This window comes from Centruroides sculpturatus, unplaced genomic scaffold (assembly GCF_000671375.1).
Source record: "Centruroides sculpturatus isolate CEXI.00-Female unplaced genomic scaffold, Cexi_2.0 scaffold137, whole genome shotgun sequence".
Taxonomy (NCBI): domain Eukaryota; kingdom Metazoa; phylum Arthropoda; class Arachnida; order Scorpiones; family Buthidae; genus Centruroides; species Centruroides sculpturatus.
In genome coordinates this window covers 388,628-403,373 of record NW_019384453.1, presented here as the reverse complement: position 1 = coordinate 403,373, position 14,746 = coordinate 388,628, and the positions used below count along the sequence as shown (strand labels likewise).

General features: G+C 32.6%; 1 protein-coding gene across 1 annotated transcript in view; it reads right to left on the bottom strand.

The window, feature by feature from the left end:
• The window catches only part of LOC111620611 (haloacid dehalogenase-like hydrolase domain-containing 5), a 58,134-nt gene extending 54,651 nt beyond the window's left edge, over window positions 1–3,483 (bottom strand). The window contains exon 1 of the mRNA XM_023362578.1: window positions 3,191–3,483. Coding sequence (XP_023218346.1) covers window positions 3,191–3,271 — 81 coding nt within the window. The 5' untranslated portion in view covers window positions 3,272–3,483. The remainder of the gene's footprint in view (window positions 1–3,190) is intronic.
• Between the last annotated feature and the right edge of the window lie 11,263 nt (window positions 3,484–14,746).

The window sequence follows — 14,746 nt, the reverse complement described above, 5'->3', positions numbered from 1 at the left end:
ATACAAGATCTAAAACATTCTCATGTTCAAATTTTGTGGAACGAGGAGTCAAAATCCAAAGAGAAAGGCCATAATTTATCATTGGATATCAAATGTAAATAATTTTTAAGTATTTTATTTCTCAATTAACAATTTTTGAAATTAAAAACAAATCAAAACAATCCTTCCAATAACTAAATTTTAATTATAATAAAACTATTTTAAAAAAGCACAAATTAAGACTGCATTATTGAAATATATGATTTCTTTTATAAATTTCTAGAAACCATTTTTCTTCAATCATTCGATAATCTTAACTGATAACAGTCGTTGGATACAAAAATCAAAAATAAAAGTACGTCATTCATGACGTTAACACTTTATAACTTTCAATACAGATTATTAATGCGACAATAAATAGATAAAAGAAAAAAAAAATAGTTATATCAAGTCATTATTTAAAAACTGAACAAAATGTAGAAATTCATTTATAGGAATAGTAATTCTAATGTAAAAATAATATAAATATTTCTGATTCAATTGAATTTATTTAAATTAATAATTTGATATGTAAGATTAATAAAATCAATTTTTTATTGGTTTTTGTCTTTTAACGAAATTCTACATTTTCAATATTTTAATTATTATTATTAATTCTTACTTTGATATTAGGAATGACAATTTTATAAATAAATTTTATAACTCAACTATTCAAATATTTATTTTTTAAGATATTTTTTTATTAATTATTGTATTAATTTTTAAGAAATTTAAGACCACATAAACTGAGGTTAAATATATTAATTTCTCTTACTAAATATTTAGATACAAGGGTACTTAAATAAAATGGCATTACATTTAACTAAATAATAGTAATATACTGTATTATCACTGGTAACTATATATTCGTTGACAAAATGCAGTTACGCTTACAAATAGAACTGTCCAATTACTGCAAAACTCGGCATACGGCTATGTCTTAAACAGGTATGTAAATGATTACATTTCTAATCCGATTACATGCCAGGTAATGTTACCAGAGTGCCTTAAAATCGCTCACAATGACTCATTGTGTTCAAAATTTTCAGGGTACCTGTTGTTTGAAGTCTTCGAACGTCAGCCATGACTATATGACAAACTGACAAAGGCAGCACATCGATCTGAGGGAAGCAGGATGACCAATTCACCTAATTTCCCATCATCTAGACCAGTGTTTCTCAACCTGTAACGAACCATCGCCCCCCTTCACTTCAAAATTCCGAAGCCGAGGACCAAGGCAATGCCAAATTCGTACTGCATTGAATAGACTAGTGACTAGTATAATGTTATTTCTTTAATTATTGTACGATATAACGAATAAAATATCTAATTATTCTTAATATAATGTTTTACTATATCACCCAGAAAATTGTTTTTCGCCCCCCAAAATATAAATTGTCACTAATCGCCCCCTCAACATGGAAAATCGCCCACATGGGGGGCGATATCGCCCCCGTTGAGAAACACTGATCTAGACTGTTTTGACCCGTCAGCAAGTATTCGGTCAGGCAGGGCATACATATAAGGCAGGTAGACCCCAAACAGATTACCAGCATAATCTAATATAAGCACGGACAGCTTCAATAGTATCTTTGTCCACCAATCAGAGACAGCTGTGAGCCCCGTACCAGTGGCAATGAGTAGAAAAAGCAAACTTGCATGCTCGGCGACCATTACGCGTTCTGACAGTAGCATCCAACATCGTGTTATGTTTGCAGTGGTGCCATGCCAGACACACGTGGACTGCTACGGATAGGCAACGTATCGTCTTTAGTGACGAATCCCAATTATTTAGGAATGGACGACCTCTGTATTAGTGTGTGGAGGACCACTGGTCAGCGTTTCAATCCCGTCTTTACTATTGAGCGATACATTGCTCCCACTGTTGACGTGCTGGTTTGGGGAGTCATTTTATATGACAATTTGGTCATCCTGGTACTGTACGTTCAGAAAATCATAAGTCCTCATATATTGCCTGTAATGGCACGGTTGCAAACAGTATCTGCCAATGAGATAATGTCGTCGGCCACATATGGGTAGGGTTCCCCAGGAATGTGTCCGTCACATTGATGGGGAACCCTCCAGATTATTCGCCCATCGAACATTTGTGGGACTAGACGGGACACCACCTTCAGCCATGGACAAGTGTGAGGGATCTGGAACGGCAGGTACAGTACAGCACAACATCTATGAACAAATCTGTCTCAGGCTAGTAGGTAGTCCGTAGGCCTCCATGCCCGACCATAATCGCCATATGTATAGGTTTTACAAGTTATTAATTTTTTTTTTATTGTACCATTGTTCCACGGAAACTGTCACTTTGCTAAGAATTGTTATTGTAATTCCTATTACCATCGTCATTACGTTTGCACTAATATAAGTTTTATTCGATTCCAACGACTCCTCCTTGATGTATAACTATGTCAATGACTAACAAGAAATAATTTTCAAAAAATAAATTTTTAATTTAAAAACTATAATTTCGCATATCGATATATTAACAATTTATAATTCAAAATTATACTATCAGTACAGTTTTGAAAAAGAAAAATCATTAATTTTTAAAAATTTTATAAAGATTTATAAAATAACTATTTAAAGAAATAACAATTATTAAAAATCAGCTAACCATGAACTTAATACAATAACGAATACACATTTTTTATGGTACCGATGACGCGAATTAATTAAAGTCGCCAGTAATCATAATTATAAAATTCTGAGAACGATTACTTTTCTTAGAATTATACTTTCATTAAGTTTTTGAAAGTTTCAATACACAATTTTTTTTATAAGTTTTCTTTGTTTCTTGCAATATCGAGATAAGTAGTAAAATGTTGTGACGTAATCGATTATAGAAAAAAATCTGTATGAAAAGTTAATTGTTATATTTTTGCTATCTAAAACAAAATTTCTTATAATAATGGTGATAATTAATTAATGCTAAAATATTGAATATTTGGCATAAAAAACTTGCTATTATTATAGGGTTGAAAAAAAACAAATATTAAGTTAAGAAATTAAAACTCGAAACTAAGTAAAAATTAAAATATTTTCTACTTAATATTATAGAAAAGCTGATTCAAACTTTTTCGAGAAAGCTTTCACTTGTTTTAATTTCTCATTTAAAACTTTTTTCTTTACTAAAAACTATTTAAAAACAATTATTCACCTGTAAGGGACAAAGATGACCTTGTACAGCGTTCACAATTCTTTGCCTAGGAATCAGTGTTTTACGCAAAATAGTCGCCATTCCTGATAAACTGTCTACAGCAAACTTAAAAACTTCTGCCAATTTATTTCACCAGCGGTGTCTGAGCGTATTATATCGTAACAGCTGTGTGTTTACCGACGTCATTGTGACGTTATAATCGATATCACAGCAGCAGGAAATATCTCAAGGTGACAGGAAATAGATGAGAAAAATCACATGACTTGTTTTTTCTTCTTTAAAGATTGTAGTGACAACCTTTTTTAAAGCGATTAGAGATTCTAAATGCGTTGTTAGACTTAACGGAATTACAATTACGGTANCACTACACTCAACAAGCCACCAATAAAACTCAACTGCCTAACCTATAACCAAAGTCTCCTTTTAATTTGTTTTTAAAAAAAAGCGCTTGACAAACTTGCCCCGCATGCCGAAGTTGCCCCGGTCTCCCCTATATATATATATATATAAGAAACAGTATATATATATGTAAAGTTTCTCTTACCGCCTTTTGATTTCTGTCGTTAACACGTGGTCCTTCTTTTTTCCCCTTCTCGAAACTTCTGTTTCAATGTTGCCAGATCTCGAAGCTTCTCTTCTGATATTGCGAAATGTTTTTTCGTTTTTTTCTTTTATAACCACACCTTTACATCCCCACGTGTTGTAGATCCAAGTGTTTATAGGGAAATCATTTTCTTTCATTACTTGTCGTAGTTTCAATTTTCGTTTTGTAGATCGATTCTTTACAGGTCTAGCGTATTGTAGAACTAACTACAACACTAACTATATATATATATATGAGTTATTGTATATATGTATATATACATACATACATACACACACAACTAACATTACATAGTATTTATATATATGTATATAGAGATTATATTGTTATTTTAGTTAAGGTTTTAGAAATTAGTTAGAGTTAGGAGTTTTGGGTTGCCACTATTAATATATTTTAACTTTTACAACAGTGGTTGAGAACCACTGTTCTATCAATTTTTGATATTTAAAAATCGATAAACAATTCCGTGTTTACTATTTCTTACGAAACAATGAAGCAATAAACTAAACTTTACTGTATTAAATAAAATAGAAACATGGAATTGTCTACGAATAAAGTAATATGTTGTAGTACATTGGAATAAATTTGTAATAAAAGCCTGAAAATCTTTTTTCGCGGAACACCTAAGTCTCGCTGAACAACGGTTGAGATCCATTGACTTAAAATAATGGAAAATAGGATACTGGTTAACGTTTTTCTGCAAAACGACTTAATTTCAGAAAAGGATTGCTAACGTTTAGCGAAGGATAACAGTACCAACTTTCTCATTCAGTGGAGTATCTGTTATTTAGTTTAAATGATAACTGTGCTGGGTCGAATAACAAAAAGTATTTTGTCTAAAATAGAATCAATAATCAAGAAAATTATTAATGGAACGGTTATGAATTTGTTAAACACAACAAATTTTTGAAGAAAGAAATACCTAAAATTTTACTTTAATAAAATAATCATGATTAATTCTTTTGATTTTAAGTTTAATTTCAGTGAGTTAACTCTTATTCAGTGAACTGAAAAGTATCAAAAAATAAAATAAAAATACAACTTATGTGAGACCCCAAGTAAGAGCTCACATTCCAGCTCCAGAATTTTCATCTCACATTCCAGAATTTGGGAGACTATCAAAGTAAAAACTTGAACTTTCATGCCAGAGAACAGAAAATGTGAAAGTGTCTTGTATCATAAAAATGACATGTAACAGCAATCAGAAACTTTTAGTGACAAGAAAGAAAACACTTCATTTGAGTTACAGGTGGGATTCCAAAAATTCAATAAACATCTATAGCTGGTGTGGGGATACTATGTCAAATTAAACATTGATGTTGACCTCTTCCATGATTCAAATTCAGTTCTAAACAGCCCTTGGCAACAAGTAAGGGACCAATCAGGAGATGAAAAGGAGATAGGAACCAATTGGAATGTGTCCAAATGAACAAACCTTTAAAAAGCTGAAATTCAAGAACATGGATGCTTCTCCACCATGAACTTCACGTGTCACTCATTAAAAAGAAGGTTACAGACATTTTCTCCAAAGACAATGGCCTCTTCTGAGCTCAGTATTTACTTCAATAGGGCATTTGGTTATATCACCAAAAGTCTTCTGATCTTCAGAAAGCATTCTTCTGTATTCCTGATATGTTCTGTTAACAGGCAGTGAAACCTTAAATGTCAGCATTGGTTCAAAATTTAAGAATGGGAATTTCAATCTTGAAGATAAGTATTTCTCTAGACAACTTTCTTAGCTAAGAAAATTCTGAAATTCCTGCACCCAAGTGAAAGCTGAGCCAAACTATTTAGACAAGAAATTATTAACTTGGTGTCCCAATCAACAGTAATTAGGTAGTTGCAGCACCTGGGAAAGATAAACAAGTAGTTGGATTTGGTTTCCATATGACATTACTGAACAAAATCTTCAGAATAACTTCATTCTTAATAGGCACAGTAAACTCCATTTTAAGGCAATAATAATGGGGGATAAGAAGTAGGTATAATACACTAATGTCATTTGTAAAAAAAAAGTGATTAGATTCAAAGGCTACTCCATCTCTAGAACAAAGCATGCTCTTCATCTTTGAAAGAAATGTATATGGTGGGATATGAGGAAAATATTGCATTTTGAATTCAAATGAAGTTAACAAGAATCTCCACTACATGTAAAATGTAGTGGAGATTCTTGTTAACAGAACAACAGATGGTAGAGAAGTTCGTTTATTGAATGCCATAACAGAGACTTTCTTAGAACAGCAGTCCACATAAGGGAATACTATTTTAAGGAAGATCTATAAGGGTATTCTATCTTTAATCTTATGGTACATCTCTGTCAGGGCTCTCTATACTGTGGTATGAAGATTGAAGCAATGATTGAAAATAAATTAGCAAATAATTATATCCAACAGAAATGCACAGCCTTCTTGAAGTAAATTTATGTAGATTTGTTGATTTTCTTTTTGAAACCGTGTCCTGTTTTATATTTGTGGCGTAATAAACACTAGTATTGTGTTTTATTCTAAAGACACATGGCAAATTTTCCATCAAATTCAACTAATAAAGGAATTTGATGGAAAATTTGCCATGTGTCTTTAGAATAAAACACAATACTAGTGTTTATTACGCCACAAATTTATGTAGGTTTATAGCACGAATAGTTATGATACTACATGTAAATTATTGCAATAAGATTTGTTAAAAAGTAACTTTATTCTCACAGTACTATATTTATTTTCATACTATATGCAGTGGCGTAGCAAGGGTATCAGCTGCACGAGGCAGAGGAAAATTTCGCCGCCCCTTTATTTAGGTATCTCAATTTAAAAGACTAAAATTCAGTTTCGTCACAGAATAAGTAATGAAAAATTCCGTGCTCATTTCAATCAGTCTGAATAGTAGGTGCGACAAAAATATGAAATGAAATGGTTCAAATTTTTACAAGATATTATTATTATTTGTTGTAAAATTTTGCTGCCCGGGGAAGGCCACTCCTGCCGCCCCCACTACACTATGCCACTGACTATATGTCCCATTAAAGTATTCAGAAATTTTGGAGCATGGATGTTCACATCTTTTCACTTAGGCCACCTACTGTTTTGGGTTGAATCATAAGCTAATTTTTACTAAGCATTGTTTTCATGCTATAGCATAACTTGTAATCAGCTCAAGTGCTAATATTTTATTTATGAAAATATTTTAATAACAATTTTCATAACAATTTTTGATTATTTTTTAAAAATTAAATTTTCAGTGTCAATCAAAATGAGCTCAGAAAAACATTTAAGGCATGTAATGTTATATGAATTTAAAAAAAATACTGCAGTTACAGCAACAAACTATATATTGTTGATCAGCAATCAAAACTCATCTCCAATAATTAGTCAAAACCACATTTTTGTGTTAATGTGTTGTAAAATCAATTTCTATGTATTGCCAAAACCTCTTAAGTGCCTTGCACCTTTTAGACACTCTCTCTGATGATGTCAAAAACTCACCACCACATACTCAAAATCTTGCTCCCTTGAAACTATGTTTTTTTATAGCTGTCTTGTAAAATTTTAGGAAATGCAGATACAAGGTTTTAATTGCCAACTGATAATATGTACTGGGTATGGCAGTGAAACCTTAAATGTCAGCATTGGTTCAAAATTTAAGAATGGGAATTTCAATCTTGAAGAAAGTATTTCTCTAGACAACCTTCTTAGCTAAGAAAATTCTGAAATTCCTGCACCCAAGTGAAAGCTGAGCCAAACTATTTAGACAAGAAATTATTAACTTGGTGTCCCAATCAACAGTAATTAGGTAGTTGCAGCACCTGGGAAAGATAAACAAGTAGTTGGATTTGGTTTCCATATGACATTACTGAACAAAATCTTCAGAATAACTTCATTCTTAATAGGCACAGTAAACTCCATTTTAAGGCAATAATAATGGGGGATAAGAAGTAGGTATAATACACTAATGTCATTTGTAAAAAAAAAGTGATTAGATTCAAAGGCTACTCCATCTCTAGAACCAAAGCATGCTCTTCATCTTTGAAAGAAATGTATATGGTGGGATATGAGGAAAATATTGCATTTTGAATTCAAATGAAGCAGTAATTATTATTTAGTACCTCATTTGTACATATATCTAAAATATCTATTTTATACTGTTAGCAATAGCAAAATTTTGTGAAAAACTTCAAGAAAAACATCCATATTTGGCAAACAAGGACATTATTTTGTTGCACAATAATGCTCAATCCCTTGTTGCAATAACCACCCAATAAAAATTATGAAAACTTAATTGGAAAGTTTTCCCAGAAGCATAACTAAAAATTTCTCTCTCTTAAGCAAAATTTAGATTGCAAAGGACATATTTAAGGACTAAGTCCTAAGCCCGACATGGGCAAATGTGGCTCTACACGAGGCTCTTGCTGAAAGTGTTAATTTCTGCTTTTTATTATTATTTTTACAATTTTATTTCCACAATTTTGTGAAAATATGTTTATTAGAAAAATTCAATATTTGTTTTATATTATATTTATATTATATAATAAAATTGCGGTACAGAACTGTGGTACAGAATAAAAAAGTACAAAACTGTTTAATTTGGCTCCCATGCATTTTGCAAAACCTACATTTCGGCTCCCACTGAACTTTTGCTTGATCACCTGTCCTAAGCATATACCCTAGGAGCATATTTTGGCCCTAAGTTTGGAGCCTAGCACTACTTATTCATGATAGTATAGAAATTTAATCATTTTTAAATTATTAAAAAATATTATAGGTAGGTATTTTAAAAATTTCTTTTGTTGTAAGCAAATTTAATATCAAACAAAAAAGGAAAAACATTTCAAAAAGAATCTACAAAAAGATTTGTAAACAAAATTTGAATATGTAATTCAAACACAAATTATTTATTGTATTTATACAGACACTTGGCAAATCACAGAATTAAATTTTATTCATATTTTAACAAAAAAGTAAGATAGAAAAATTACAAAATCACAAAGGAATTGCAAAAATAATCAATCGTATTAGGTTAACAGGCAGTATTTTGGTTAAGTAATTGGATTAATGGATACATGATATAAATATACATCCTATAAACTAATTCTTCTACTATAAGCTGGAATTTTTATAAATTAAATATAATTTATAAAAATTTATATATAATATACATCCTATGTCCACCAAATTAAAATTTGTTCTTTTTGTTAAATATATCTGATGTAAGTGACGCTATTGAACAACATATTCTTTCTTGTATTTTGGCTAACCACAGTCAGACCATATTGTTTTTCAAAACTGCAGAATTTTGAAACAGTTAAACATANCATATTATTTATAAATATATTACTTGAATAAAAATGCACTTTAAAATGGTGTTTCATCGCTTTTTATTAATTAGAGACCCAAATAAAACAAATATTTGTGTTTTTCAAATAAATTTTCGTTTGTCTCTTTTATAATAAATGAATTTATCTATTTCTAATTAAATGTCTGTAGAAGTAATTTTTTTAAATATCCTTTCTCGTGATAAATATTTAATACTTATTATAATCTAGACATGTTAAATATACTTGTATATTAGGCCACAAGTATATATACAGTCAATCCCCCTATAACACTGTTGATTTTTACGTTCTATATGAATTCCATGTTGTACGAGTCACTTAGATTTTACAAATACATGTGCCGGGCTGTGAACAGCTCACATATTTGTAAAATCTAAGTGACTCGTACAACATGGAATTCATACAAAACGGAAAAATCAACAGTGTTATAGGGGGGTCGNTTTGTCTCTTTTATAATAAATGAATTTATCTATTTCTAATTAAATGTCTGTAGAAGTAATTTTTTTAAATATCCTTTTTCGTGATAAATATTTAATACTTATTATAATCTACACATGTTAAATATACTTGTATATTAGGCCACAAGTATATATACAGTCAATCCTCCTATAACACTGTTGATTTTTACGTTCTATATGAATTCCATGTTGTACGAGTCACTTAGATTTTACAAATACGTGTGCCGGGCTGTGAACAGCTCACATATTTGTAAAATCTAAGTGACTCGTACAACATGGAATTCATACAAAACGGAAAAATCAACAGTGTTATAGGGGGGTCAACTGTAATATATACTTGTGGCCCAAAACTCCTTGACTTCTTCCAATGCGGCCCAGAGAAACAAAAAGGTTGGACACCCCTGCTTTAGGGTATTTTCATCACAGTATTCAATACACATGACAAAATTCAAGTTATGATAAAGAAATTGAATTTCTAGAAGGGCTACACAGAGAAATAGAATTTGGGTGCTTCCCAACATTGCAAAAGCTTTCTGTCCAGCACAGATGTAACTACTGACTCAATAGTGAAGACTGATGTAACTTGTGAATGCTCATCCAGCAAATGCACGAGTATTTCCGTGATCCACACTCATGGGTATAGAATCCATTTCATTCTGACATGCCTGTTCCGAGACTTTAGCTATCCAGCAGGAACAGCTGCCTGCTATTTCATCAGACAGTAATCTAAAAAGTCATTTTAACAAAACAAGTCTGTTTTAATTTTGGGATGCGTTTCTGAATTGGCAGAATATCCTGAATTGACTAAGCTTGCTGTGAAAGTTCTGATACCTTTTGTAACTTCCCACCTTTGTGAGACAGGTTTTCCTGCATTGACATCTCTTAAGACTAAATACAGACATATGCTTAAAGTTGAGCCTGACTTACAATTGAAATTGTCTCAAATCAAACCTAAAATCAAACAATTATTTATTGTGACATTGTCACAATGCTAGGCTGCAATTTTTAATCATATTTTTTAAATTTATTTAATTTAAAATATATGCTTTCATCTCAAATTAGTAGTGTCTTGCCCCTGAACATCATATTTTTCCTGTTAATAAAAGAGTCATGCCAATCACCTGTCTAACTCTTTTCAGGGGAATATTGTTGAATTGAAATAACATGACTTCCAGTTTGCATCAGAAGTTTGTATATAGTTAATCAGGACCTCCTGCCCTTAATCTTTCCATACCTGTCTTGGCTTTTGTCTAGCTAACCCTGTTCTCAACATTAAGGAAGGACAGACAGATGAATAGATGACAATGGGAATTTATAAGTCTACAATTTTTTTAAATTGCAGCCCAAAAATTGTGTTCATCAAACACATTATTCCCACTGAATGTACTATATGTATAGACCAGTGGCATGTGGTGACATTTTGATGATAGGGAAGCTGTGCCGGCCCTGGATAGAATCATTGGAAGCCTTATACAATATTTTGGTGTGTAGCATCCACTAGCTAAACTGTATNTACATCCTATGTCCACCAAATTAAAATTTGTTCTTTTTGTTAAATATATCTCATGTAAGTGACGCTATTGAACAACATATTCTTTCTTGTATTTTGGCTAACCACAGTCAGACCATATTGTTTTTCAAAACTGCAGAATTTTGAAACAGTTAAACATATCATTTTGCAACAGTTCAAAATGTTATTAAGTGTAATTGGAAAAATAAACTGTAAAAACTGTCTAAAATAAATAATACAGTATACATTTATTTAAAATTAATCATTCCTACTCAGAACAAACACAAAATAATATTATTTTTCAGATACAATTAATAAGTTTTTATATAGCATTCCATAGAAACAGTCTCAGGATCTTGCCTGGATGACTCCCTTATGTGATGGGCCCTTAAGTGTCACTTTCACTTAGCTGTACTTAATAGTAGTTACATCACTAATTCTTATTTTTATCCCCCCTTAAACCATTGACCTATAGATTAAATTTCCTTCAGTGCTAGGGGCGTCCTTATCACTAAAGAATGTCATGTTAAGAACAGTTTGTACTACATGTTGCAAATCAACAAGTCAACATATGTAGCTGAATTGGCACATTCTAGTTTAAGTTAGATACACATCAAATGATTTCATTCAGGAAGATCTCTTTTGTTAACTGTAAGAAAGTACATCAAGAGGAAAAGACATTTTCTTCCTTGTTGAAAATTTCATGTTAAAAAATGGCATTGAGTGATCCAAATGCATAGAGCTGCATGACAATCTTAAATTTTTCTTTTCAGATCATCCTTTTGAGTTGGACAATGGTCTTCTAGATCCAATTTGGATCCAAAGGGTTATGTATTTGAGGGGCAAATTCTCTGGGCTTGCTTAGCATGCACCACATTCTTAAGAGAAAGTTTTGACTGTCAATATACTTTTTATGTGAGAACAAATATGCCAATAATAATTTACTCTAACATGTAAACTCTTTTATCATTTGCTTTTGCTTTTACATTGGCAGCTAGCGGCTAGCCGTTTTAAGTCAGTGCGACGCTTGCGGGAACTCGATCACTTGCTCGTGTGGAGGTTTGCCACAGCAAACAAGTGTTATGACGTCATTCGAAGCATTTAACACGGCAGATTGTATTGAAAGCTTGCAGTACCCAGTCATCATATATATATTGTGTAGTTTCAAATCTAAGTTGTGAATTGTTGTGAGTTATGTACATTGTCATAAGTAGTGGGCTAATTATGGAGTGTGAATAGTTTTTTATAATTAGTGACCTGTTACAGAAACCATTTTCAAGAAGAAATGTAGCTGAAAAAATCAAAATTGTGAGGAATAATAGACCATGTCCTGAGATTCCAAATGTAACTTCCAATCATAAAGATAAGAATGGAAAGTATGTACAACATTTTAAAATATCTCAATACACAAATATACCTTGGTTAGGTGGATCTAAAAAATTAAATGAACTATTCTGCTGCCCTGCTTTTTATTTTCAACAGACAATGGAGTGTGGAGTAAAATGGGTTTGTTAATTTGAACTGTCTTTCTGTGGCTGTCAACAGACATGAGAAATCTGTAAGTCACCTTAAATCTTTTATCAGTCTAAATGTAGGTTCCCAGACGAGGTGCAAACTTGAGTAAACAGTGAAATTCTTGCGCAATACAAGATGTAAACAATGAGACTCAGAACTGATCGAGTATGTATCAAACTATCTGTCAAGGTCTTCTTGTTGTTGTTGTTGTCAAGATCTTAGCGGAAGACAAACTCTAACACGAGCGCTCATAAATAGGTAAATCATTGACTCACATGTCTATAAAATGTTGGCCGAGATAAACCTTTTCGAACAAAAAAGGGAAATTTTTGATAGATGAAAGATAAAAATGAATGTTAAATTCTTAGACGTCAAAAAAATGGTATAAACAACGGCCTGAATTATGAGTGCAGGTGTTATTGTTTTATAAACAGTCACCGAGCAGAGTCGACAAAGAGATATCAGATGGACATCTCGAATCGGACCTATCCCGCAACCCGAAAAAGTTTCGTCTTGCACCTGGAGACAAAGGAGAGACCAATAAGGAAGCGAGGAATGGGACAAGGGACCAATCCGAAATGTGAATAGTGGGGGAAAAACTATAAAAATCGGAACTTCAAGGTCGAAAGGGAGTCTCCTCTGCATTAAGCCTACAGTTGTGCTTTATCCATTGTGTTGTGCTACCGCCGATCACCTAGGACACCGCAGCTTAACACCGAACATCTGCATCGTCCAGCGATCCTTCTCAGCCGCCCGGGCTACAACCGATCATCTGAACTCTCACCATTTCATAGGAACACCGAGATTTTGGAACTGTCCAATATCAATGTAAGCATGAATTTGAACAAATAAACGGGTTTTCTCTTGTAAAACACTATGTTCTTCATTTGCCTCCTTCGCCACCGCCCACATATGCGGTTTTCCTTAGGCTCATTCTGACGGAGATAAACTGTACCCCCTTAACGTCGGCAAAAACTTACATAAATACTTTTGGGAGGTCGAGAATTGATCACCAGCTTAATAAGCATCAAAGAATTAGTGATCAGATGCATAACGAAAAAGTCAAGAAAAATCACTTCTTAATTAAATGGTTAATTGATGTTGTATGTTTCCTGGAAAGCAGGACTTTCCTTTTTGTGGCCATGATGAGTCAGATACTTCTCACAACAAAGGAACTTACATAGAACTTCTGGAGTTAATTTGTCTATATGATCCACTATTAGGGAACAATTTTAAAAAATCAACAGTTTTCTGGGGCACCTCTTCTGCAATCCAAAACAATTTGATTGTTTCCATCTCTTCAGTAGTTACAGACAGAATAAAGAAGGAACTAAGCAGACTGAGTTTGTAGTGCTGATTTTAGATGAAACCTCTGACGTAATAAACAAATCACAGCTCTCAACTGTTCTTCGTTTTCTTGATCAAAATTCACAGACTTAGGAAAGATTCCTCCATACCACTAATATTAGTAGCAATTGTTCAGCTGCAGCACTTTTAGAGAATGTTAAAATTGTTCTGAATGATTTCAAGTGTGGTAGCAAACTTATTGCACATACCTATGATGGCACTGCAGTAATGGCAAGCCAAGTCAATAGTTTAAATGTAAAAGAGAAAGAGCTATATCCCACTGCAGTTTTCGTTCACGGCTACAGCCACATGCTAAATCTAACTCTGCAACATACGTACATACAAAAAAAGAAAGACATCGGCTGTACACAAAATGTTTAGCCAGCAGAAAGAGGGTAGGGGAAAGGACAGGAGAAGAAGGAGGGAGAGGAGATAGACAGTAGAGAAAGATAGGATCCCTCTGAATGGCATACATAAGGCTACTATGTTGATGTTGGCATGAAGTTTTTAGGCTGCAAGGCCGTAGTTGCCCAAAGGGTCTAAAAGAAAACCTGAGTGTAGCAAACACCAATAATTGAATGCCACCAAGAATAGCTAAGTAGCTAAGTGTAGAAGTTAGTGCCAAGTGGCTGTTAGTAGGAAGACTTATATTTACTTAATACTAATAAAACTGAATGCAATCACAAATCTTAATACTACTTAACAGCTAGACAGACATTGCAAAAAGCAAACGAACACATGACAAACTAGATGAGACAAATGGACCGATAGAGAAATGAGCAAGACCCCATTTTTT